The sequence below is a fragment of the Ranitomeya imitator genome, chromosome 1, assembly GCF_032444005.1.
Source record: "Ranitomeya imitator isolate aRanImi1 chromosome 1, aRanImi1.pri, whole genome shotgun sequence".
Taxonomy (NCBI): domain Eukaryota; kingdom Metazoa; phylum Chordata; class Amphibia; order Anura; family Dendrobatidae; genus Ranitomeya; species Ranitomeya imitator.
This window is the reverse complement of record NC_091282.1, coordinates 1130481362-1130507887: the sequence shown is the minus strand read 5'-3', so window position 1 is coordinate 1130507887 and position 26526 is coordinate 1130481362. Positions and strand designations below refer to the sequence as shown.

Below are 26526 nucleotides of genomic sequence, written 5' to 3'. Positions count from 1 at the left end.
CTAAGAGGCTTCTCAGATAATGTAGTTAATACCCTGTTGACAAGTAGGAAAAGATCCACTACTGCCATATATGTGAGAGTGTGGAAAAAATTTCTAGATCTCTATCCATCAGCGTTGTCTAGTGAAATTCCCGTCTCCACTATTCTAGAATTTCTTCAAAATGGACGTGACCTAGGCCTTTCAGTTAGTACTCTGAAGGTACAAGTTTCTGCTCTAGGGGCCTTGTATAGTCACAATGTTGCAGGTAATAGATGGATAGCCAGATTTATTTCAGCTTGCCAGAGATCAGAGCCAGTTCAGATTCCGCAGATACCTCCTTGGGATATTAATTTGGTCCTGGAAGCTTTAACAGGTCACCCATTTGAGCCTCTAGACTCAGCTCACATTAAATATATTTCACTTAAGACTGTTCTTCTTGTCGCGCTAGTATCGGCAAGAAGAGTAGGTGACATACAGGCGCTATCTGTAGATCCTCCCTTTGTCAATATTTCCAGATAGAATTGTCCTGAAGACAGACCCTTCCTACCTTCCTAAAATGTGTACAAAATTTCATAGATCTCAAGAGATCCTTCTTCCTTCTTTCTATAATAACCCTATAAATGAGGAGGAAGAGAAGTACCATACTTTAGATGTGAGAAGGGCTATAATAGCTTATCTGGATAGGACTAGCCCCTGGAGGAAGAGCAGGGCTCTCTTTGTTTCCTTCCAGGGTCAAAGGAAAGGATCGGGTGTAACAAAAGGCACACTCTCCCGATGGATTCGGGAGGCGATATACCTGGCCTATTCATCTAAAGGGGAGAATCCACCTGAGACTCTGAAGGCACATTCCACCCGGGCGATAGCATCAGCCTGGGCAGAGCGAGCAGAAGTTCCTATAGAACTCATATGTAAGGCCGCAACCTGGTCCTCTCCTTCTACTTTCTATAGTCACTATAGATTAGATCTATCTGCCTCCACTGACTTGTGTTTCGGTAGATCAGTCCTTAATACGATAATCCCCCCCAAATAACTATCTCTGAAAGTCTCTCAGTGGGTGCTGTCGTGGCGAAGAGAAAACACCAGATTACGTACCGGTAATGCTCTTTTATAGAGCCACAACAGCACCCCTTCACTTCCCTCCCATTTATATATATATTAGTGTACATATGAGCACTGTTAAGGGTGGTGGATTCTTGTAGTTATACGTAGTTAAATTATAATAATTGATGATAAAGAATTGTCTACTAAAACTGGTGGGCGGTTCCTCGCAATCTCTGTAACCCAAACTGTGGGAGCGAGGGGGACCGCCCCTTTTATCTCTCCGTAGGGTTTCCTGTTCCTAGGGGCGGATCCCCTCTCTCAGTGGGTGCTGTCGTGGCTCTATAAAAGAGCATTACCGGTACGTAACCCGGTGTTTTTTTTTTTTTTTTATGTAGTGCCCAAAACTGGACACAGTATTCCAGATGAGGTCACACCAAGGAGGAGTACAGGGTAATACAGTAATGACTTCGCGTGATCTAGACTGTATGCTTCTGTTAATACATCCCATAATTGTATTTGTATGTTCTCCCTCGCCACATTGGGGGACACAGGACCGTGGGTGTATGCTGCTGCCACTAGGAAGCTGACACTAAGTAAATACAAAAAAGGTTGGCTCCTCCTCTGCAGTATACACCACCCACTGGCTCTGAATATTACCAGTTCTTGCTTAGTGTCTGTAGGAGGCACACTGTGTCTGTTTTTCTCAGACATTCTTATTTTTATATTTATTTTTATTCCTTATATTTTTACCTTTTGCGCAAGAGGATGATTGGGGCGACGACCCCTTTTAAGGGGGCCGATCTCCCCCAAAACATCAACAGGCGAGCATGGCGAGTTTCACCTCCCCGTACCCTCTCCTGCGACGTGGGATTCACGGCCGAGACTTAGCCCTGCGAAATCCTAGGGGAGCAAACCCTTAGGATACAGAGGCCACCTTTTACTATTGATAGTCCAGCTGCCCTCCCTCTGCGCCACCACTGAAGAACAGCGGTGCTGCATGGAGCTCCTTGGTCCCTCTCCACCTCCTCATCAAGAGGGCGGCGGATTGAGGGTCCCCGCACCTCCCCTCATACCTCGCCTGAAGAGGACCTCAGCGGTAAGTCTTGCTGGGGGGGGGAGGCTCCCGAGCGCACCGCGGGCTCGGCCACGTCTTTCGGCCGGGCGCCGCTAATTTAGTCCACGGCTTCGGCCCCAGCTAGGCTGCGGTTACGCCCACAGCGCGTGTCATGCCCAAGGCCCGCCCACCGGTTTAGGTCTTCTCGCACAGTGCGAGAAGCGCTCCATATACTCTCGGCGGCCATCTTTGGAGAACAGGAGCATAAGGCACAGCCCTGCGACAGGACACAGGACCTGGTAGGTGCACTGCACACTGACGCAGGCTCTCCTCCTCCTGCATTTACACACAGAGTGCTCCACTGTAGCTGCACATAAAGTGCCCCACAACAGTCCTGCAGTCTCTTTGGAGGTTAGCAGGTACAACATGTCTCTGCCTAAAGCCTCCAAAAAATCTGCAAAAATGCATACGGTGTTTTTCACTTCTTGCACCTCCTGTCAGGCTGCGCTACCAAGCGGCCATACTGCTTCGCTCTGTCATGCTTGTAACCCTAAATGCGCTCAGGAGCCCCTAACTGCAAATGAGCCTGCGGTGACCAGTCCCCCTGAGTGGGCTTTGTCATTTTCGCAATCTATGTCTTCCTTGACTAAAGCGATCGAGTCCCTCCAGGAGCAGGACCACTAATCCGCCTGCTCAGGAAACTTCCCCTACAGCAGGGGAATCTTCGGCCTGCAGGGGCCGCTCTCATTATAGACACAAGCAGGCATCTAGGAAGCGCTTTCAAGCTCGTCCCCCAGGCCTTCTGGTGCCTCGGCGTCTTTTAGCTCTGATTCCTGCTCTCGCTCCCCAGGCACCTGTACCGACCAGGACTCTGAACCTGAGTCTGATGGGCCTCTTGATCTAGAGTCGCCAGGTTATCAGAGTACTATAGATACTCTCATTGAGGCCGTCAGCCAGTCATTTCAGGTTGATGAGGAGCCTGCAACCTCAATACGGATAATTTGGTGTCCTTCAAAAGGACCAAGCGTCCTCATAGGGTGTTTGCCAATCACCCGGAATTCCAGGACATAGTTCAGCGACATAGGGAGCGTCCGGACAAACGCTTTGCAGGTCAAAGATCTCTGGAGTCCAAATATCCTTTTTCTCCTGACCTTCGCAAACAATGGACAGAATCCCCTCCTGTGGATCCTCCTGTTTCACGTTTGTCCTCCAAAACTCTTCTATCCATGCCGGATGGATCTTCCATCAAAGATCCCACGGATCGTCTAGTTGACAGCCTCGCTCGTTCATTGTTTGAGGCATCAGGCTCTGCACTCTATCCCTCTTTCGCTGCTACCTGGGTAGCCAAAGCCGTAACTCTTTGGTCAAACTAATGCATAAGGCCTTACAGAACAGTGAGCTCCCTTCTGACATAGCGGAGCTAACTAATCAAATTTCATTGGCTGGCGATTACTTATTAAACGCTTCCCTGGACGCGGCTAATTGCTCTGCACTTACAGCTTCAAACGCCGTGGCGATTAGAAGAGCAGTATACCTGAGAAACTGGCGAGCGGACTCTGCATCTACAAAGTCCCTAACGTACCTTCCATATCTCACTGGCTGCCTATTTGGTGAAAAGCTTGACCAGCTTTGAGACAACCGATCCACTGACAGCCACAGGCTCGTTTTCGGTCCTTTCTTGGCAATTATGCATGGTCATCCTCTGCCAGTTCCCCTGGATCGGGACGCCGTCAGGGACAAAAGCCCACAGGCCTCGTACAGGCCCGACCACTCTTGGAGGGGCCGCTCCATGCAGTCTAGGCCTAGGGGATCCAGACCCCAAAGATCTTCTACTAAATGACTCGCATTCTCGTCCGGATGACACCAGCAAAGTAGGTGGCCGCCTTCTCTTGTTTCGTCATACCTGGCTTGCAGTCGTTCATAATGAGTGGGTCAGGGATCTCGTGTCCTCCGGATACCTAAGATCGAATTGTCCCCCCCCCTCCAACCTGGTTTTTTGCTTCCCGGCCTCCGAAGTGGGAACACGCGCTCTGGCTTTTTCCCAGGCCATAGAGTCACTCCATCGAGACGGGGTCATTGTCCCTAGTCCAAAAGAAGATGAACAGCGCTCCAGCCGGGTGTCGTAGTATCAAAAGAAAACTTTATTGGTCCATGTAGAAGCAACGTTTCGACCAGTATCCTGGTCTTTTTCAAGCAAAAGTTTTCTTTTGATACTACGACACCTGGCTGGAGCGCTGTTCATCTTCTTTTGGACGAGTTGATATATCCAGGTTGGTTCCCTGGACAAGGAACGAGCGCCCGTTTGTGTGAGTGCTGTCAGCCCAACCTTTTTTCTACTACAGGGGTCATTGTCCCTGTCCCAGAGGACGAAAGGTTTTGCGGTTTTTATTGAAATCTGTTCATGGTCCCCAAAAAGGTTGGAACAGTCAGGCCCATCCTGGACCTAAAGCTCTTAAACAGATTTGTCAAGGTCCGACATTTCAGGATGGAGTCCCTCCGTTCCGTCATCGCCTCGATGGAGGAGGGTGAGTTCTTAGACTCCATCGACATTCAGGATGCATATCTTCACATCCCAATCTTTCTGCCTCACCAAAGGTTCCTTCGCTTTGCTGTCCGCGGGGAAAATTTTCAGTTCACGGCCTTACCTTTCGACCTCGCCACCGCCCCCAGAGTTTTCACAAAGGTGATGGTCTAGTCGTGCTCCCCTATCTAGACGACCTACTGGTCAAAGGTCTATCCTTCCAAGCTTGCGAGGAATGCGTCCGCATTTCATTGGATACTCTCTCGGATGGGCTGGTTGATCAACTTAAAAAATTCATCTCCTGTTCCAGCTCAGCGGATCTCCTTCCTGGGCATGACTTTGGACACTTCCCGAGGGTTGGTGCTTCTCCCTCGGAACAAGGTCCTAGCTCTTCAACAGGGGGTTCGGAGGCTCCGTCAACTGTCCCCCTGTTCCATCCGTTTTGGCATGAGGATTCTCGGGAAAATGGTGGCTGCAATGGAAGCAATTCCATTTGTGCAACTGCACCTTCATCCCCTTCAACACGCACTGCTGGACGCATGGGACGGGAGTCCTTTTTCCCTTGACCGACTGTTTCCTCTCACCCCTCGAGTCAAGCAGGCACTCTAATTGTGGATGCTCTAAACCTCTCTTCTCCAAGGGAGGTCCTTCCTCCCAGTCCATTGGCTGGTAGTCACTACCGATGCCAGCCTCCTCGGCTGGGGAGCGGTTTTTCGCCATCACACTGCACAGAGAACCTCGACTCCTCACGAGTCTCACCTTCCATTTAATATCCTGGAGATACGTGCAATTTGGCTGTCCCTGAGGCGGTTTCATCATCTCCTAGCAGGCCACCCCATCCGTATGCAGTTGGACAATGCAACGGCTGTGGCTTATATAAATCATCAGGGGGGCACCCGCAGCAGAGCTGCAATGTGTGAGGTAGAGCACATCCTTCGCTGGGCTGAAAACAACCACTCGGTCATATCGGCCGTTAACATTCCAGGAGTGGAAAATTGGGCCGCAGACTTCCTCAGCCATCAAGGTCTTGCCTCAGGAGAGTGGTCTCTCCATCAGGACATTTTCCAACGGATCTGTCTTTGTTGGGGTACTCCGGACGTAGACTTGATGGCTGCCTTGTTCAATGCCAAGGTACCTCAGTTTGTAGCCCGGTCTCGGGACCCGAGAGCAATCGGGGTGGACGCGCTGGTCCTTCCTTGGAGTCAGTTTCACCTTCCTTATCTGTTTCCTCCCCTGCCCTTGCTTCCGAGAGTCATCAGGAAGATCAGGGCGGAGGGCGTGCTGGTGATTCTCATCGCTCCGGATTGGCCTCGCCGGGCGTGGTACGCAGAGCTGGTCCAACTCGTCGTAGATGTTCCTTGGCGACTACCAGATTGTCCGGATCTGCTTGATCAGGGTCCGATCTACCACCAGAACTCTGGGGCCCTGTGTTTGACGGCTTAGCCGTTGAATCCTGGGTTCTGACTCAAGCAGGCTTTTCCTGCGAAGTAGTTTCCACCTTGATCAATGCTTGAATGCCGGTGTCATTGCGCATCGATCATCGGACCTGGAAGACTTTGTTTGAATGGTGCAGAACTAGAGGTCACCCTCTGTTGGTTTTCAACATCCATACCATAATGGATTTCCTTCAATCCGGTCTGAACTTGGGGCTTTCACCGAGTTCCCTTTAAAGGGCAGGTCTCGGGCTTGTCAGTCCTTTTCCAACGAAAAATTGCTTCCAAACCCCAGGTCAGAACGTTCTTTCAAGGAGTTTCCTACGTGGTGCCTCCCTATAGACCACCACTAGAGGCTTAATCTGGTCCTAGGTGTCCTGCAGGAATCTCCCTTTGAGCCATTGCAGGACATCTCTCTAGCTCTTCTTTCATGGAAGGTGGCCTTTCTTGTCGCTTTTACTTCGATCAGACAAGTCTCGGAGTTGGCTGCCCCTTCCTGTCGAACGCCGTTCCTTACATTCCACCGAGACAAGGTGGTCCTCAGACTGTCCCCTTCCTTTCTTCCCAAGTTGGTGTCTTCCTTCCACCTTACGAGGATATTGTACGTCCGTCGTTTTGTCCTGCTCCGACGCACTGCGTGGAGAAGGCTCTTCACTCCCTGGATCTTGTAAGAGCTCTCAGGAAGTACGTGTCTAGGACGGCACCTTTTCGACAGACGGAAGCTCTGTTCATGCTCCCGGCAGGACACCGGAAGAGACAGGCCGCTTCTAAGTCGCTAGTCGCCAGATGGATTCGGTCGACTATTCAAGAGGCTTATCGCGTCAGAGGCAAGCATCTCTAAGCGGGTATCAGGGCACACTCCACTCGGTCGGTGGGTGCTTCCTGGGCCATTCAGAATCGAGCGTCTGCACAGCAAGTTTGCAAAGCTGCAACCTGGTCTAACACTTTCTCAAAGCATTATAATGTCCATACTCAGGCATCTGCAGCGGTAGCGCACCTGTAGATAGCAGGTGCCATGAGTTTACACTGTTGTGGTTTTTTCCCACCCAGGGACTGCTTTGGGACGTCCCACGGTCCTGTGTCCCCCAATGTGGCGATGGAGAAATAGAGATTGTTTTTGAAGCATCAAAATCCTTTTCTCCGAGCCACTCATTGGGGGACACCGCACCCACCCTTCCTTGGCTTGTTGCCTATAATGAGTGTTATAGTAGTTGACATGTTGTAGCGGTTAAACTTTTTGTTAATCTCCTACTGCTTTGTTACTGAACTGGTAATATCTGGAGCCAGTGGGTGGTGTATACTGCAGAGGAGGAGCTAACCTTTTTTGTATTTACTTAGTGTCAGCCTCCTAGTGGCAGCAGCATACACCCACGGTCCTGTGTCCCCCAATGAGTGGCTCGGAGAAAAGGATTTTACGGTGAGTACACAAAAATCCCTATTTTGTGTTGCTGCATCACACTGTTGACTCATGTGCCGTCTGTGATCTATTTATTATATCCAAATCCTTTTCACATGTGCTGTTGCTTAGCCCTATTACTCCTATTCTGTATGTTTTTTTTCATTATTATTGCCCAGATGTAGTACAGTACTTTGCATTTTTCCCTGTTAAAAACAATTTTGTTAGTTGCTGCCCACAGCTCCAGTTTTGTGTCATCAGCAAATTTAACCCCTTAGCGACCGCCGATACGCCTTTTAACGGCGGCCGCTAAGGGTACTTAAACCACAGCGCCGTTAATTAACGGCGCTGTGGAAAAAGTGTATAGCGCCCCCCACAGGCCGATTTTCTCCAGGGTCTCGGCTGCCGAGGGTAGCCGAGACCCCAGAGAACATGATTCGGGGGGTTTTTAACCCTCCCCGCATTTGCGATCGCCGGTAATTAACCGTTTACCGGCGATCGCAAAAAAAAAAAAAAAAAAAAAAAAAAAAAAAGCGATCTTTTTAATTTCTCTGTCCTCCGATGTGATCGCACATCGGAGGACAGAGAAAAGGGGTCCCAGGTGGCCCCCCAATACTCACCTAGCTCCCCCGATGCTCCTCGTGTCTCCCGGTGGGCGCCGCCATCTTCAAAATGGCGGGCGCGTGCGCAGTGCGCCCGCCGGCCGGCACCGGGAGAATCTTTGGGGTCTCGGCTGCCTGGGGTAGCCGAGACCCCAAAGAGCATGATCGGGGGTCGGTTTTAGCGACCCCTGTTTTGCGATCGCCGGTAATTAACTGTTTACCGGCGACCGCAAAAAAAAAAAAAAGTAAAGTGTAATTCTCTGTCCTCTGATGTGATCGCACATCAGAGGACAGAGAAATAGGGGGATTCGGGGACCCTAGCATACTCACCTAGGTCCCTGGATCCTCTTGCTGCTCCTCCTGGCCGCCGGCAGAAGAACATGGCGGACGCATGCCCAGTGCGCCCGCCATCTGTCTCCATCTGCCGGCCGGCAGGAGAACAGCGGTTAGGGTTAGGGGTAGGGTTAGGGGTAGGGTAGGGGTAGGGGTAGGGGTAGGGTTAGGGCTAGGGTTAGGTTAGGGGTAGGGTTACGGCTAGGGTTAGGTTAGGGGTAGGGTTAGGTTAGGGTTAGGGGTAGGGTTACGGCTAGGGTTAGGTTAGGGGTAGGGTTAGGTTAGGGGTAGGGGTAGGGTTAGGTTAGGGGTAGGGTTGGGGCTAAATTTAGGGTTAGGGTTGGGGCTAAATTTAGGGTTAGGCTTCTTTCACACTTACGTCGGTACGGGGCCGTCACAATGCGTCGGCCCGACATACCGACGCACGTTGTGAAAATTGTGCACAACGTGGGCAGCAGCTGTAGTTTTTCAATGCATCCGCTGCCCAATCTATGTCCTGGGGAGGAGGGGGCGGAGTTACGGCCACGCATGCGCGGTCAGAAATGGCGGATGCGACGTACAAAAAAACGTTTCATTGAACGTTTTTTTGTGCCGACGCTCCGCCAAAACACAACTGATCCAGTGCACGACGGACGCGACGTGTGGCCATCCGTCACGATCCGTCGGCAATACTATGGGCAAAAAACGCATCCTGCGGGCACATTTGCAGGATCCGTTTCTTGTCCAAAACGACGGATTGCGACGGAATGCCAAACAACGCAAGTGTGAAAGTAGCCTTAGGGCTAGGGTTATGGTTGGGGCTAAAGTTAGGGCTAGGGTTGGGGCTAAAGTTAGGGTTAGAGCTGGGATTAGGTTTAGGGTTTGGATTAGGGTTGGTATTAGGGTTAGGGTTGGCATTAGGGTTACGCTTGGGATTAGGGTTAGGTTTGGGATTAGGGTTAAGGTTAGGGTTGTGATTAGGGGTGTATTGGGATTAGGGTTAGGTTTGAGGTTAGGGTTGAGATTAGGATTAGGGGTGTGTTGGATTTAGGGTTTTGATTAGGGTTATGGTTAGGGTTGACATTAGGGTTGTTTTGGGGTAAGGGTTGTGATTATGGTTAGGGTTAGTGATTAGGATTATGGATCAGGTTGGGATTAGGGTTAGGGGTTGGAGCTAGAATTTGGGGGTTTCCACTGTTTAGGTACATCAGGGGGTCTCCAAATACGACAGCCAATTTTGCGCTCAAAAAGTCAAATGGTGCTCCCTCCCTTCTGAGCTCTGCCGTGCGCCCAAACAGTGGGTTACCCCCACATATGGGGCATCAGCGTACTCGGGGATAAATTGGACAACAACTTCTGGGGTCCAATTTCTCTTGTTACCCTTGTGAAAATAAAAACTTGGGGGCTACAAAATCTTTTTTGTGAAAAATAAAAATATTTTTTATTTTCACGACTCTGCATTCTAAACTTCTGTGAAGCACTTGGGCATTCAAAGTTCTCACCACACATCTAGATAAGTTCCTTGGGGGGTCTAGTTTCCAAAATGGGGTCACTTGTGGGGGGTTACTACAGTTTAGGTATATCAGGGGCTCTGCAATCGCAACATAATGCCCACAGACCATTCTATCAAAGTCTGCATTCCAAAAAGGCGCTCCTTCCCTTCCGAGCTCTGCCGTGCGCCCAAACAGTGGTTTACCCCCACATATGGCACATCAGCGTACTCGGGATAAATTGGACAACAACTATTGCAGTCCAATTTCTCCTGTTACCCTTGTGAAAATAAAAACTTGGGGGCTACAAAATCTTTTTTGTGAAAAAAAAAATATTTTTTATTTTCACGACTCTGCATTCTAAACTTCTGTGAAGCACTTGGGCATTCAAAGTTCTCACCACACATCTAGATAAGTTCCTTGGGGGGTCTAGTTTCCAAAATGGGGTCACTTGTGGAGGGTTTCTACTGGTTAGGTACATCAGGGGCTCTGCAAATGCAACATAATACCCGCAGACCATTCTATCAAAGTCTGCATTCCAAAAGAACGCTCCTTCCTTCCGAGCTCTGCCGTGCGCCCAAACAGTGGTTTACCCCCACATATGGGGTACCAGCATACTCAAGACAAATTGGACAACAACTTTTGGGGTCCAATTTCTCTTGTTACCCTTGTAAAAATAAAAACTTGGGGGCTACAATATCTTTTTTGTGGAAAAAAAAAATATTTTTTATTTTCACGGCTCTACGTTATAAACTTCTGTGAAGCACATGGGGGTTCAAAGTGCTCGCCACACATCTAGATAAGTTCCTTAAGGGGTCTAGTTTCCAAAATGGTGTCACTTGTGGGGGGTTTCCACTGTTTAGGCACATCAGGGGCTCTCCAAACGCGACATGGCGTCCAATCTCAATTCCAGCCAATTCTACATTGAAAAAGTAAAACGGCGCTCCTTCACTTCCAAGCTCTGCGGTGCGCCCAAACAGTGGTTTACCCTCACATATGGGGTATCGACGTATTCAGGAGAAATCGCACAACAACTTTTGTGGTCTAATTTCTCCTGTTACCCTTGTGAAAATAAGAATTTGTGGGCAAAAAGATCATTTTTGTGTAAACAAAAGCGATTTTTTTATTTTCACGGCTCTACGTTATAAACTTCTGTGAAGCACTTGGGGGTTCAAAGTGCTCGCCACACATCTAGATAAGTTCCTTAAGGGGTCTAGTTTCCAAAATGGTGTCACTTGTGGGGGGTTTCCACTGTTTAGGCACATCAGGGGCTCTCTAAACGTGACATGGCGTCCGATCTCAATTCCAGCCAATTCTGCATTGAAAAAGTCAAACGGCACTCCTTCACTTCTAAGTTCTGCGGTGCGCCCTAACAGTGGTTTACCCCCACATATGGGGTATTGGCGTATTCAGGAGATATTGCATAACAAAATTTATGGTTACATTTCTGTTTTTACACTTGTGAAAATAAAAAAAATGGTTCTGAATTAAGATGTTTGCAAAAAAAAGTTAAATGTTCATTTTTTCCTTCCACATTGTTTCAGTTCCTGTGAAGCACGTAAAGGGTTAATAAACTTCTTGAATGTGGTTTTGAGAACCTTGAGGGGTGTAGTTTTTAGAATGGTGTCACACTTCATTATTTTCTATCATATAGACCCCTCAAAATGACTTCAAATGTGATGTGGTCCCTAAAAAAAAAATGGTGTTGTAAAAATGAGAAATTGCTGGTCAACTTTTAACCCTTATAACTCCCTAACAAAAAAAAATTTTGTTTCCAAAATTGTGCTTATGTAAAGTAGACATGTGGGAAATGTTATTTATTAACTATTTTTCGTGACATATCTCTCTGATTTAAGGGCATAAAAATACAAAGTTTGAAAATTGCAAAATTTTAAAAATTTTCGCCATATTTCCGTTTTTTTCATAAATAATCGCAAGTAATATCGAAGAAATGTTACCACTAACATGAAGTACAATATGTGACGAAAAAACAATCTCAGAATCAGCGGGATCCGTTGAAGCGTTCCAGAGTTATAACCTCATAAAGTGACAGTGGTCAGAATTGCAAAAATTGGCTCGGTCATTAAGTACCAAATTGGCTCTGTCACTAAGGGGTTAATCCGTTTCGGCAAGCCCCCATTGGCATTTAGGGATGGGCAAAGGGACTGTATCAGCTCATTCTGCCCCCCACTCTCCAGTCCCATTACTTGTGTAGGTTATAAAAACACAAGTGAATCCAGACCTTTATTAACCAACACCTTCCTCTGTCACAGAGGAATCCAGTTTAGACATGTTCTGTAGTCTTCCAGGAGCATTTCCACTGCCTCTGCTCCCAGCTCAATTCTAAGACTAATTCTGCTCACCACTTGGTGATTGACTGCTCTGACAAACTGTAGCGGTGCGATCAGTCCCCTTGTAGAGAGTGGAACAAGGCTGGGAATGAAGCTGGGAGCCGAGGCAGTGAACGGCTGCAATGCTCATGTGATCTAATAATAATACCACGCAAGCAAACTGACATTGCTAGAACATTGCTGGTGCAGGAGGTGACTATAAGCCTTTATTTTAATCGGAGGACTCGGGCATTTAAGAAGAGGTTGTCTTAATGGCGGACAACCCCTTTAACCAAACCAAGATTTCTGGCAGGGCTGTCGAGTTCATTTTGGTGGAGTTGGTATAAAATGGACTGACTCCTACTTCTAAAATATGTAAATTGGGTTCAGTAGTACAATGCAGGATGAGCTGTAAATGTTTTCATAATAATTTGGGAAAGTTATAAAATGTCCTATAAATGTCTGTTCTGTTCCTGATCTGAGGATCTCAGCTTTTGGTGGAGATGAATCTGTGCTGCACTTGATGTACATGCTCAGTAGTGACCAGTGCTGTGGAGTCGTAGTTGAGATCAATCTGTGCTGCACTTTATTTACATGCTCAGTAGTGGAGATGGAGTCAGGGAAATTGAGAAGTCGGAGGTTTGGCTTACTGACTACACAGCCCTGATTTTTGGTGCATTTAACTTTTTAAAAAGGGGAGAAATTTACTAATTAACCTGTAGGACTCAAACGCCTTGTGGAGTGCAGGGGGTTTAAAAGAACTGGAAAATGTACCCTCAGGTCTGTATAAGAGGATGCTTCAGCAGGTATGAGCTGTGGTTACTCTGTCACCTGAACATTTGCAACAAGAATCCAAATAGCTCCTGCTATGTTCCCATGTAGTTTTTCCTTTTTTTTTTTTTTTTTTCTACAGTAAAATTTTTGCTTAATTGTCCATGCAAAGTAATGTGATTTCATGATAACCCATGCCCAGGGTGCAGCTGATGATGCCGTTGAACTGCATTTTTTGGGTGCGATTTTTCTTGGTAGAGCGCAGTTGTGTTTTTAAGTGCAGAAACAAAGCTTTTCTACTTGTTTTTTTTTTTTTTGTGGGACAAGTTGTACTTTTGAATGACATCATTGGTTTTAACATTTCGTGTACTGGAAAATGGGGGGGGGGGGGAAATTCCCAGTGCGATGAAATTGCAAAAATAGTGCAATTCCACAGTTGTGGTTTTTTTTTTTTGTTTTGTTTAACCATGTTCACTAAATGCTAAAACTGACCTTTCATTATGATTCTCCAGGTCATTACAAGTTCACAGACACCAAACATGTCTAGGTTATTTTTTATCTAAGTGGTGGGGAAAAAAAATCCTAAATTTGTTAGAAAAAAAAATGGCGCCATTTTCCGAGACCTGTATCATCTCTATTTTTCGTAATCTCTGATTGGGTGAGAGCTTATTTTGTTTGCACGCCGAGATGACTTTCTTATTGATACAATTTTAGTAGAGATACAATCTTTGATCACCCATTATTACATTTTAGTGCAATGTAGCGGCGACCAAAAAAATGTAATTCTGGTATTATTTTTTTCCTCGTTACGCCGTTTAGCGATCTGCTTAATTCATATATATATTTTTTTTTTATTGGGCGATTCTAAACACGGCAATACCAAATATGTGTATATTTGATTTCTTTTCTTTTATTTTGAATTGGACGAAAGGGGGTGATTTAAACTTTAATAAAGTGTTTTTTTTTGTTTTTTTTTTTCTTTTTGCATGCTCCAGTAGTCTCTATGGGAGATTAGAAGCTGCAGTACTTTGATCAGATCGCCTGTGTGTAGCAGAAATGCTCACTTGCTTTGAGTGCCGCCGACCACAGAGCGATCTGGCAATGACAACCACAGAGGTCTGCTGCAGACCTCTGGTTGTCATGCCGACCCATCGATGACCTGCCATCATGTGAATGGGGTCACCGATCGGCGGGATTAGTGATGGGCTAATTGATTGACAGCGGCATTTAATTAGTTAACAGCCGCGGGTGGATGCTATTCCACCTCCAGCTGTTGCAGGCACATGTCAGCTGTATAGATAAGGTGTCATGTGCCCCGGAAAGGTGCGTTCTCGGCTCCAAAGCCTGCACCAATCAGGGAGTCCGATGTGTGCGTACTATTCCCCACATATCTGTAAGGGATTAAATCCAAATTACAAATGCATCAAATAAAGGGGAGAATAGATTTCATGTTACTGTGCGGACTCCTGCAGAAATAATGTGGATGGAAAGCAGCAGAGAAAACTGCAGTATTTTCTCTAGATGTGAACATAGCCTTAAGCCTTGTAGTCTATATACTGTTTTTTTTTTTTTTTTTTTTTTTTTAATTCCAAACTGTTTTTTTATATTATGCAGAAAAGTTGTTTAACTGTTCCATCAAAGTAGATGTGATTTCATGAAAACTCGTGCCCAAAGTGCGGCTAAAGTTGCTGCTGAACTGTTTCTTGCTGCATTTTATTCTCTATAGGCTTCTATGTAAACCCTGGAATAAAAAAAACACCGACCGCCTTCTTCTATCTCAGTAATGGGAAAATTGTATCTTCACTGAATCCAGATTTTACCCCTGAATTGAGTTAGAAATCAGTCTATAGCTTTCCTTACCTTAGTATAAAAGCTAATGTAAATGATTGAAGTCATACAGTCTGTGGCCATGTTTCTAATATGTACCAGCAGTGTTGCCCTTCAGACTCCCATCGCCTCCATTAACAAGCATGGTGGCAGTGTGTGTCCCCCTGAATATTATTGATAGCAGAGGTTGTGTTTCCCCCACAAACGAGGATGCCATAAGAATGCCCAGGCTTAATAAATAGTGGCACGATTATTGCTTCACATAAACAATATTTCCAACAGGGTGCCCGTTCCTCCATAACCTGCAGCACCAGTGGTATTGCCTCACTCAAGAGACACATTCTGCCCAACTCCACCTGCCACTAGGGGGCGATCACAAAGCAGTAATAAAGCTACAATTCCCATAAATGACCCCATTCCATGTTTAGATACTCGGACACCCGATTCACGGTCTATATGGTGTGTACATGGGCTGTATCTAATATCTATAGTGAAAACTGTTTTTTTCATTTCATTGCAGATTTTCAACTGAACTCTCATCTATCAACACTGGCAAATATTCACAAGATATACCACACACTCAACCGGCTGGTAATGACAAGACAGTGGCACAAAGGGATTCTGGAATGGTTGCAGTTTGTTGTCTAAGTAGATTGAGAATCCATTCATGTATCATGTGCACCTGTTACATAGATGTACACTACATGTTTCTTATCCATTTGATCTGCTGTTCGATAAAACTATTGAACTTTGTAGCGTAGCCCCTCTAAAATCCCCCTGCCCCTAGCACCAACTGTAGTGCTGACCCTTCATTGCACAGAACTAATGCAGCCGTAAAATGAGCACTAGGTGTGTCATACATCAATGGCTGACTATTTCATGTACCATTTCCAGAATTTGACAGAAGACGTGGGTCAAGACGATCACCAGACAGGTAGAACTTCAAAAAATTCTTCCAGACTTGTGTTTATGTATATACAGTGCCTTGCGAGAGTGTTCGGCCCCCTAGAACTTTTCAACCTTTTCCCACGTATCATGCTTCAAACATTTGGTTGGGGGAATTCATTGTGGGGTATCATGCTATATTTGGGGGGCACTTTTGTTGCCATCATACTTTATCTGTATTCAAGGATGTTTATCCTTTGTTATTACATATTTAAATTGGGCCACATGCTTTTTCTGCTCTTTTATAGCCTATATTATTCCAGTATTCCCCATTAGTGATTATGTGCTAATTTTATTTTAATATCTGTTAATTGGAATGTACTTTGTTCGTAGGACAACCCCTCTGAGTTTGTGTCCATATAAAAAGTTTCATCATTATGTTTGATCAGTCAAAAGGTCCTCAATTGTAGACTTTTTTTTGATAAATATCAAGGTTGGCCCATGACATTGACAAAAGTTTTTTTTTTTTTTTTTAAATGTTGCCCCTTTGTAGATTTGAATTTGACGTCCCTGTTGTAGGGGGGCATACAGTGTAGAATTTCAGTATTTGCAGATGATGCTAAACTCTGCAATCAAAGTATACAACACGGGAGGATAATTTAACATTACAGAGGGATTTATAGAAGCTGGAGGCTTGAGCTGAGAAATCAGATTAAAGTTTATTGTAGATAAATGTTAGATTCTGTAGAGGAAATAAAATGTATTATGTACTAAATAGTAAAACTCATGGAAAAAGCATTGGGCGTATGGATGGATAGCAAACTCGACTTTAGTGCCCAGTGCCAGGCAGCTGCTGCTAATGCAAATAAAATATGGGATGCTTTAACCCCTTTACCCCCAAGGGTGGTTTGCACGTCAATGACCAGGCCAATTTTTACAATTCTGACCACTGTCCCTTTATGAGGTTATAACTCTATAACGCTTCAACGGATCCAGGTGATTCGGACATTGTTTTCTCTTGACATATTGTACTTCATGATAGTGGTAAAATTTCTTTGATAATACCTGCGTTTATTTGTGAAAAAAATGGAAATTTGGCGAAAATTTCGCAATTTTCAAACTTTGAATTTTTATGCAATTAAATCACAGAGATATGTCACACAAAATACTTAATAAGTAACATTTCCTACATATCTACTTTACATCAGCACCATTTTGTAACCAAAATTTTTTTTTGTTAGGGAGTTATAATATAAGGGTTAAAAGTTGACCAGCAATTTCTCATTTTTACAACACCATTTTTTTTTAGGGACCACATCTCATTTGAAGTCATTTTGAGGGGTCTATATGATAGAAAATACCCAAGTGTGACACCATTCTTAAAAGGGTGCTCAAAACCACATTCAAGAAGTTTATTAACCCTTCAGGTGTTTCACAGGAATTTTTGGAATGTTTAAATAAAAATGAACATTAAACTTTTTTCACAAAAAATTTACTTCAGCTCCAATTTGTTTTATTTTACCAAGGGTAACAGGAGAAAATGGACCACAAAAGTTGTTGTACAATTTGTCCTGAGTACGCCGATACCCCATATGTGGGGGTAAACCACTGTTTGGGCGCATGACAGAGCTCGGAAGCGAAGGAGGGCAATTTGACTTTTCAATGCAAAATTGACAGGAATTGAGATTGGACGCCATGTTGCGTTTGGAGAGCCACTGACGTGCCTAAACATTGAAACCCCCAACAAGTGACACCATTTTGGAAAGTAGACCCCCTAAGGAACTCATCTAGATGTGTGGTGAGCACTTTGACCCACCAAGGGCTTCACAGAAGTTTATAATGCAGAGCCATAAAAATAAAACAAAATTTTTCTCCCACAAAAATTATTTTTTAGCCCCCAGTTTTGTATTTTCCCTAGGGTAACAGGAGAAATTGGACCCCAAAAGTTGTTGTCCAATTTGTCCTGAGTACGCTGATACCCCATATGTGGGGGGGAACCACCGTTTTGGCGCATGGGAGGGCTTGGAAGGGAAGGAGCGCCATTTGGAATGCAGACTTAGATGGAATGGTCTGCAGGCGTCACATTGCGTTTGCAGAGCCCCTAATGTACCTAAACAGTAGAAACCCCCCACAAGTGACACCATTTTGGAAAGTAGACCCCCTAAGGAACTCATCTAGATGTGTTGTGAGAGCTTTGAACCCCCAAGTATTTCACTACAGTTTATAACGCAGAGCCGTGAAAATAAAAAATCCTTTTTATTCCCACAAAAATTATTTTTTAGCCCCCAGTTTTGTATTTTAACAGGAGAAATTGGACCACAAAATTTGTTGTCCAATTTGTCCTGAGTACGCTGATACCCGATATGTTGGGGTAAACCCCTGTTTGGGCACACGGGAGAGCTCGGAAGGGAAGGAGCACTGTTTTACTTTTTCAACGCAGAATTGGCTGGAATTGAGATCGGACGCCATGTCGTGTTTGGAGAGCCCCTGATGTGCCTAAACAGTGGAAACCCCCCAATTATAACTGAAACCCTAATCTAAACACACCCCTAACCCTAATCCCAACGGTAACCCTAACCACACCCCTAACGCACCCCTAACTCTAATCCAAACCCTAATCCCAACCGTAAATGTAACCCTAACCCTAACTTTAGCCCCAACCCTAGCCCCAACCCGAAAATGGAAATAAATACATTTTTTTAATTTTTCCCTAACTAAGGGGGTGATGAAGGGGGGGTTGATTTACTTTTATAGCGGGTTTCTTAGCGGATTTTTATGATTGGCAGCCGTCACACACTGAAAGACCCTTTTTATTGCAAAAAATATTTTTTGCGTTGCCACATTTTGAGAGCTATAATTTTTCCATATTTGAGTCCACAGAGTCATGTGAGATCTTGTTTTTTGCGGGACGAGTTGACGTTTTTATTGGTAACATTTTCGGGCACGTGACATTTTTTGATCGCTTTTTATTCTGATTTTTGTGAGGCAGAATGACCGAAAACCAGCTATTCATGAATTTCTTTTGGGGGAGGCGTTTATACCGTTTGGTAAAATGGATAAAGCAGTTTTATTCTTCGGGTCAGTACGATTACTGCGATACCTCATTTATATTATTTTTTTTATGTTTTGGCGCTTTTATACGATAAAAACTATTTTATAGAAAAAATAATTATTTTGGCATCGCTTAATTCTGAGGACTAGAACTTTTTATTTTTTTGGTGATCATGCTGTTTGGCGGCTCATTTTTTGCGGGACAAGATGACGTTTTCAGCGGTACCATGGTTATTTATATCTGTCTTTTTGATCGCGTGTTATTCCACTTTTTGTTCGGCGGTATGATAATAAAGCGTTATTTTTTGCCTTGTTTTTTTTCTTTTTTTCTTACGGTGTTTACTGAAGGGGTTAACTAGTGGTTCAGTTTTATAGGTTGGGTCGTTACGAACACGGCGATACTAAATATGTGTACTTTTATTTTCTTTTTTTTTATTTAGATAAATGTATTTATGGGAATAATATATTTTTTTTTTTTCATTATTTAGGAATTTTTTTTTTTTTTTTTACACATTTGGAATTTTTTTTAAACTTTTTTTACTTTGTCCCATGGGGGGACATCACAGATCGATGATCTGACAGTTTGCACAGCACTCTTTCAGATCACCGATCTGACTCTGAGCAGGCTCTGTGATGCCACCTCCCTCCCTGCAGGACCCGGATGCCGCGGCCATCTTGGATCCGGGGCCTGCAGCGAGGAAGGAGGTAGGAGACCCTCGCAGCAACGCGATAACATCGCGTTGCTGCGGGGGTCTCAGGGAAGACCGCAGTGAGCCCCCTCCCTACGCTTCCCTGCACCGCCGGCACATCGCGATCATGTTTGATCGCGGTGTGCCGGGGGTTAATGTGGCGGGGATAGGCAGCTGACACCCGGCCGCGATCGGCTGCGCTCCCCCCGTGAGCGCGGCCGATCGCTATGACGTACTATCCAGTCGAGGGTCAGATAGGCCCAGGGCACCTCGACGGGATAGTACGTCTAAGGTCAGAGAGGGGTTAAAAGAGACACAGATGCTCATGACAAAAACATAGTTTGCCTTTATACAAGTCACTAGTGCAGCCACACTTCGAATACTGCGTACAATTTTGGTCTCTGATGTATAAGAAGGATATGACTGATCTAGAGCGGGTGCAGAGAAGAGCGACCTTTCTTGATATTGCAATCAAACTTGGGATTATTCACTTTTGCAAAATGAGGGCTTTCTCAATGTACAAATATATGAGGGGACCGTACAGAGATCTTTCTACATCTAGGCCTGCGATGCTGTCAAGGGGCATACTCTGTCTAGAGGGAAAAAAGGTGAAATTATCAGACTGTGATTCTTTACTGTAAAGGTACCGTCATACTAAGCGACACTGCAGCGATACCGACAACGATGTTGATCGCTGCAGCGTCGCTGTTTGGTCGCTGGAGAGCTGTCACACAGACGGCTCTCCAGTGACCAACGATCCCGAAGTCCCCGGGTAACCAGGGTAAACATCGGGTTACTAAGCGCAGGGCTGCGCTTAGTAGCCCGATGTTTACCCTGGTTACCGTTGTAAATGTAAAAAAACAAACACTACATACTTACATTCCGGTGTCTGGTCATGTCCCTCGCCTTTAGCTTCCCGCACTGACTGAGCGCCGGCCGTAAAGTACAGTTAATCGCATATACTGTAATATTCTGTTACGCTCCCAGTATACTTTAATAAATTGGCACAACCTTTTTCATCATTATCCTAAGAGAGTGCGGTGAATCTAAATTTCATTATATAGGGGCCTTTGGTCCATTACACCGGCACCTCGCTTCATCTAGGCTGAGTGCACGCCAAAACCCTCCTTCTTTCTTGAAAAGTATAACATGACGGGTTTGGGGTACTAGATTCTGGGAGGAGACCTTGATCCAAGGAACTAGTATGATTGCTGTCTATGCTGTCAAGAAGGATTTTTTTCCCTCCCTATCATGGAGCTATTTTTATCTGCCTCATGGGGTTTTTGCCTTCTTTTGGATCAACATGTTAGGTAATAGGCTGAATGTATGTGTGTGTTGTGTGTATAGAGAGAGGTTTTCTTCTATTTTCCTTTTTTATTCTCAGGGAGTCTGCGTTCCTGCAGCACCTCAGACTGTTTTACTAAGGCTATGCCCCCACGAAAAAAGAGAAGACCTGCTGCTGGCGATGACCTGTTGGCTAAGAAAAGTAGACACGACGGGTAGGAGCACATTGATGAGCACATTTCTGGTTTGTTATTTACTACGTTCTGTTATTGAGAATCGGTCGTTTCCATGACCTGTATCATTCTGGATTGTTGCTGCTTGTTCACCCTCTGCTTGTAAGTGGAGGAATGGACTGCCTGCACCTAGCACCTCAGACTGGTGTCCGATGAGCTGAGGTGGCTGCATTGTGTGCAGGCTCAAACTGGCCCTGAGGGGAATCCTCGGTGGGCCCCTGTGGAGATCTGGGCCCTCAATCCCACTGTATGGGCAGTACTTGGCATATTTCACTTAAATCACTCTGTACAGAAAAAGCAGCATCTCCTCATTCATTAACCACGCTACCCAGTTTATTATTATATAGAGATATAGGTAAATTTGTGAACGAAGATAGTATAATATTTGCATGCAGGTGAAAATGCCCCCCCCCTCCCCCCTTCCCAAGTCAATGTTACTGGTGAGCCCTTGTTACCCCAGTCCGACACTGATATTGTGTGTTTGTCAGTCTTTCAAGAAGCAACATGCACTTTTTTCTCCTCACCAGACATTTTTCAAGGTCTGAAGTGGGCAAAAAAGACATAAAAGACTGAACATATAAGTAGCAAAGTGGTTGTACAGTACAGTGGGGGGTTTTTTTGTACGGTACAGGTTTTTTTTTCTGTTGACTCACTGAAAAAAATACAAATAAAACAAAAAATCCTTCATGTGCAAATATCCATATGCCACATGTAGAGTTCTATCCTTTTAGAACACTATTGGTGTTCTAGTTCTCTCCATTATAGTCTATAGAGCTGTTCAGATTTCTGTGTTTTTTTTTTTTGTTTTTTTATTCAGACCGTGTGTCAGCAAGAAAAATCACCAAGGCATGTTTGTTTTTGATCTGATTCATCAAAAACACCAATAGCAGTCTGTGGGTCCATGAAAATCACAAACTGCACTCTGTTATCTGTGTGCAATTCATGTCATTTTCTCATTCCCATAGACTTGTATGGGTGGTATTGATTCAAGAGTTGGCAACAGACATGGCAACAGACATGGTGGATGAGTGGGTATCCTTCTTTCTAAAAACTGTTCCTTCAACCCTATCCAACCCCCACCCTCCCTTATCCTCCCTTCAATCTCCAAATGGCTGTCATATACCGACCACCTGGCTCAGCCACTGCCTTCATCGACCAATTCTCCACCTGGCTCCTTCACTTTCTCTCTGCCAACATCCCCACCATCATCATGGGCGACTTTAATATCCCTACTGACACCCACCAGCCAGCAGCCTCCAAACTACTGGCCTTTACTTCATCCTTTGGACTCACCCAGTGGTCCTCCACAGCTACCCACACAGACTGACATACACTAGACCTCATCTTCACCCGCCTCTGTTCCTTATCTAATCTCACAACCTCTCCCTTCCCCCTATCTGAACACCATCTACTCACCTTCTCATCCTTGTCCTCCTCACCTTCCCCCCCCAGGTCCAGCCATTACCACATCCTCGCAGAATACTCGCAAACCTAGACATTCACAGACTATCAGACTCTCTCCTACCCCTGTCCTCCATATCTTCACTCCACGACACAGACAGCGCCACCGCTTTCTATAACTCCACCCTCACATCAGCCATAGACTCAGTCGCCCCTCTGATGCATGGCGGAGTGCGACGAACCAATAGGCAACCCTGGCATAACAATCTCACAAAAACTTCGACAAGCATCCAGGGTCACGGAGCGACGTGGGAAGAAAGCACGCATGCCAGACGACTTCACTGCTTTCAGACAAGCTACACTTGACTTCAAATCAGCCCTCACCTCTACTAAACAACCTATTTCACTAACCTTGTATCTTCACTATCCTACAACCCGAAACAACTATTCAGCACATTTACCTCCCTCCTCCGCCCACCACTGCCACCTCCAACTCCCTTCATCTCTTCCGAGGACTTTGCCACCTACTTCAAAAACAAGATCGACCAAACAAGGCAAACCTTTACTTGTCCACCACCCCAACCACTCCATATACCAGACCTCTGCCCTTCCCTAATAACCTCCCTCTCCAACATCACTGAAGGAGAGCTTACTCGCCTCTTTTCCAAATCGCACCTCACCACTGGTGCACTTGACCCATCCCTTCCCACGTGCTCCCCAACCTCACCTCCTTCAACCTCTCTCTCTCTTCCGGTACCTTCCCCTCTGCCTTCAAACATGCCACCATCACACCCATCCTCAAAAAAGCTAACCTTGACCCAACTGCTAAGCCCAGCTATCGCCCCATATCACTGCTCCCGTTTGCTTCAAAACTCCTTGAGCAGCATGTCCATGCTCAACTTTCCTCCCACCTCTCATCTAACTCTCTCCTTGACAACCTCCAATCTGGCTTCCACCCCCACCACTCCACCGAAACTGCCCTGACAAAAATTACTAATGACTTAAGGTACCGTCAAACTGAACGATATCGTTGCTTTTTGTGACGTAGCAATGATATCGTTAACTAAATCGTTATGTGTGACAGCGACCAACGATCAGGCCCCTGCTGGGAGATCGTTGGTCGCTGGGGAAAGTCCAGTACTTTATTTTGTCGCTGGATCTCCCGCTGACATCGCTGAATCGGCGTGTGTGACGCCGATTCAGCGATGTTGTCACTGGTAACCAGGGTAAACATCGGGTTACTAAGCGCAGGGCCGCGCTTAGTAACCTGATGTTTACCCTGGTTACCGTTGTAAATGTAAAAAAACAAACACTACATACTTACATTCCTGGTGTCTGGTCATGTCCCTCGCCTTCAGCTTCCCGCACTGACTGGTGAGCGCCGGCCAGCCGTAAAGCAAAGCACAGCGGTGACGTCACCACTGTACTTTACGGCCGGCGCTCAGTCAGTGCTGGAAGCTGAAGGCGAGGGACCTGACCAGACACCGGGAATGTAAGTATGTAGTGTTTGTTTTTTTACATTTACAACGGTAACCAGGGTAAACATCGGGTTACTAAGCGCGGCCCTGCGCTTAGTAACCCGATGTTTACCCTGGTTACCCGGGGACTTCAGGATCGTTGGTCGCTGGAGAGCTGTCTGTATGACAGCTCTCCAGCGACCAAACAGCGACGCTGCAGCGATTGACATCGTTGTCGGTATCGCTGCAGCGTCGCTTAGTGTGATGGTACCTTTAGTCACAGCCAGAGCTAACAGACAGTTCTCAATCCTTCTCCTTCTTGACCTGTCCTCTACTTTTGACAGTCGATCACTGCCTAATGCTACAGATTCTCTCTTCCCTTGGCATCAAAGACCTTGCCCTGTCCTGGATTGCCTCATACCTATCCAACCGCACATTTAGCGTTTCCCACTCCCACACTACCTCCTCATCCCGCCCTCTCTCTGTTGGAGTCCTTCAAGTCTCTGTCCTAGGGCCCCTACTTTTTTCCATCTATACCCTTGGCCTAGGACAACTCATAAAGTCCCACGGCTTCCAGTACCACCTGTACACGGACGACACTCAGATCTATCTCTCTGGCCCAGATGTCACCTCTCTGCTGTCCAGAATCCCGACGTGCCTGTCAGCCATATCCTCCTTCTTCACCTCTCGCTTCCTAAAACTCAATGTAGACGAAACCGAACTCATCATCTTTCCCCCATCTCACGTTTTCCCCCTACCTGACCTATCTCTTATGGTAAACGGCATCACGCTCTCTCCCGCACCTGAAATCCGCTGCCTTGGGGTAACTCTCGACTCTGCCCTGTCCTTCAAACCGCACATCCAAACTCTTGCCACCTCCTGTCGCCTCCAACTCAAAAATATTGCCAGAATCCGTTCCTTCCTCAGCCCACAATCTACCAAAACTCTTGTGCATGCCCTCATCATCTCCCGCCTCGACTACTGCAACACCCTCCTCTGTGGCCTCCCCGCTAACTCTCTTGCACCACTCCAGTCTGTCCTCAACTCTGCTGCCCGGCTAATCCACCTCTCTCCTCCCCTTCTCCCCTCTGCAAATCCCTCCACTGGCTCCCAATTCCCCAACGAATCCAGTTCAAACTACTAACACTGATCTACAAAGCCATCCACAACCTGTCCCCTCCCTATATCTCTGAACTAATCTCCCAATATCTTCCCTCACGTAATCTCCGATCCTCTCAAGACCTTCTACTCCCCTCCACACTTATTCGTTCCTCACACAACCGCCTCCAAGATTTCTCCCGAATATCCCCCATCCTCTGGAATTCCATGCCTTAACACGTCCGATTATCCACTCTCGGATCCTTCAGACGGAACCTGAAAACCCATCTCTTCAAGAAAGCCTACAATAACCGAGCCGCCGCCAGAGCCACCGCCGCCAGAGCCGCCGCCTTACCCCTACCTTCTGTCTCTTCCCCACTATCCCATAGAATGTAAGTCTGCAAGGACAGGGTCCTCTCCCCTCTGTACCAGTCCGTCACTGTAAACCTGTTTACTGTAAACGATATCTATAACCCTGTATGTAACCCCTTTCTCATGTACAGCACCATGGAATTAATGGTGCTATATCAATAACAATAAAAAGAGTTGGATCAAAATCAGACACTGTAAATCCATGTTTTGTGGGTTGTTGGTTTTTTTTTTTTGGGGGGGGGGGGGAGGGGATACATGGTCCGCAAAGAAACACGGACAGCCACATAGACTGTAGTGGGTACATAAAATAAACCACATATTCCATTGTGTGCTACCACAACAGAAACAGAAGTGAAGACAAAGGGAGATAATAAAACGATAATAATTTTATTGAAACAACAATGTTTTTTAAAAATACAGGGCATATGACAATGGGGAGGGGGAAGGAAAAATAGGGAAAGCAAAAAATGGGGGAAAAACCACCAAGCTTAAGAGAACGAAGCCGCACTGTCCTGCAAGGGGTTAATATACTAAACCCAGTAATCATATGATGGTAGTACTAATAGTAAAGCAGACCAGGTATCCTAATTCATGATAACTGACAATGTACACAAGGTATAACTGCCACAGGCATAAAAATATATCCTGTTTCAAGGTAAAGTCAATCGGCATAACGTGAGTATAAGCCTTACCCAAGAACAATGCAGAGAACGAACCTGCTAGTGTACTGGTGAGAACTCCAATAGTTCAAATATGCCAGCTAAAAACAATGCCAGGACATTACCACAATAGGGGTGAGTAGCCAAGGAGGTTTACCTGTGATGACAGTTAGAGTGCAGCGGTATCTGGTGTCGCTAGGACAGTGCAGGAACGGTTCCCATGCGCCCGACAAGCGCTGTTTCGCCGTAGCTTCTTCAATAGGGGCGAGGACAAGGTTTAGAAAGGTGTGGGGGACTTATATAGAAGAAAAGGAGTGACGATGCCTAGACCGGACGTATCCTAAGCTGCTTCAGATAGCGCGCGTTATGGGACCGTCCCACCGAGCCAAGGGGACTTCCGAGTCTGCGCACCGTGACACGCAGTGGAACGCACTGCGGTCACGTGATTGCGCATCCCGGAAGTCAGTGGCGGGGTAACGGATCCCGCGCGTGCGCAATGCAGCTAGGAGGCGCGGAAGATGACAGAGAGGGTAGCAGGGAGTGTTCTGGACGGGTTAAAGTTGCGCGCGCATCACGGGCCGTCCCACCAAGCCAAAGGGACTCCCGAGCATGCGCACCGTGACACGCAGTGGAACACACTG

The 26526-nt window shown here is 46.1% G+C and overlaps 1 protein-coding gene across 1 annotated transcript in view; it reads left to right on the top strand.

Annotated features, from left to right (window-relative positions):
- The window catches only part of DCUN1D4 (defective in cullin neddylation 1 domain containing 4), a 93005-nt gene that overhangs the window by 28971 nt on the left and 37508 nt on the right, over positions 1-26526 (top strand). The window contains exons 2-4 of the mRNA XM_069744485.1: positions 15277-15347; positions 15651-15690; positions 20766-20880. Of these exons, the coding sequence (XP_069600586.1) occupies positions 15277-15347; positions 15651-15690; positions 20766-20880 (226 nt within the window). The remainder of the gene's footprint in view (positions 1-15276; positions 15348-15650; positions 15691-20765; positions 20881-26526) is intronic.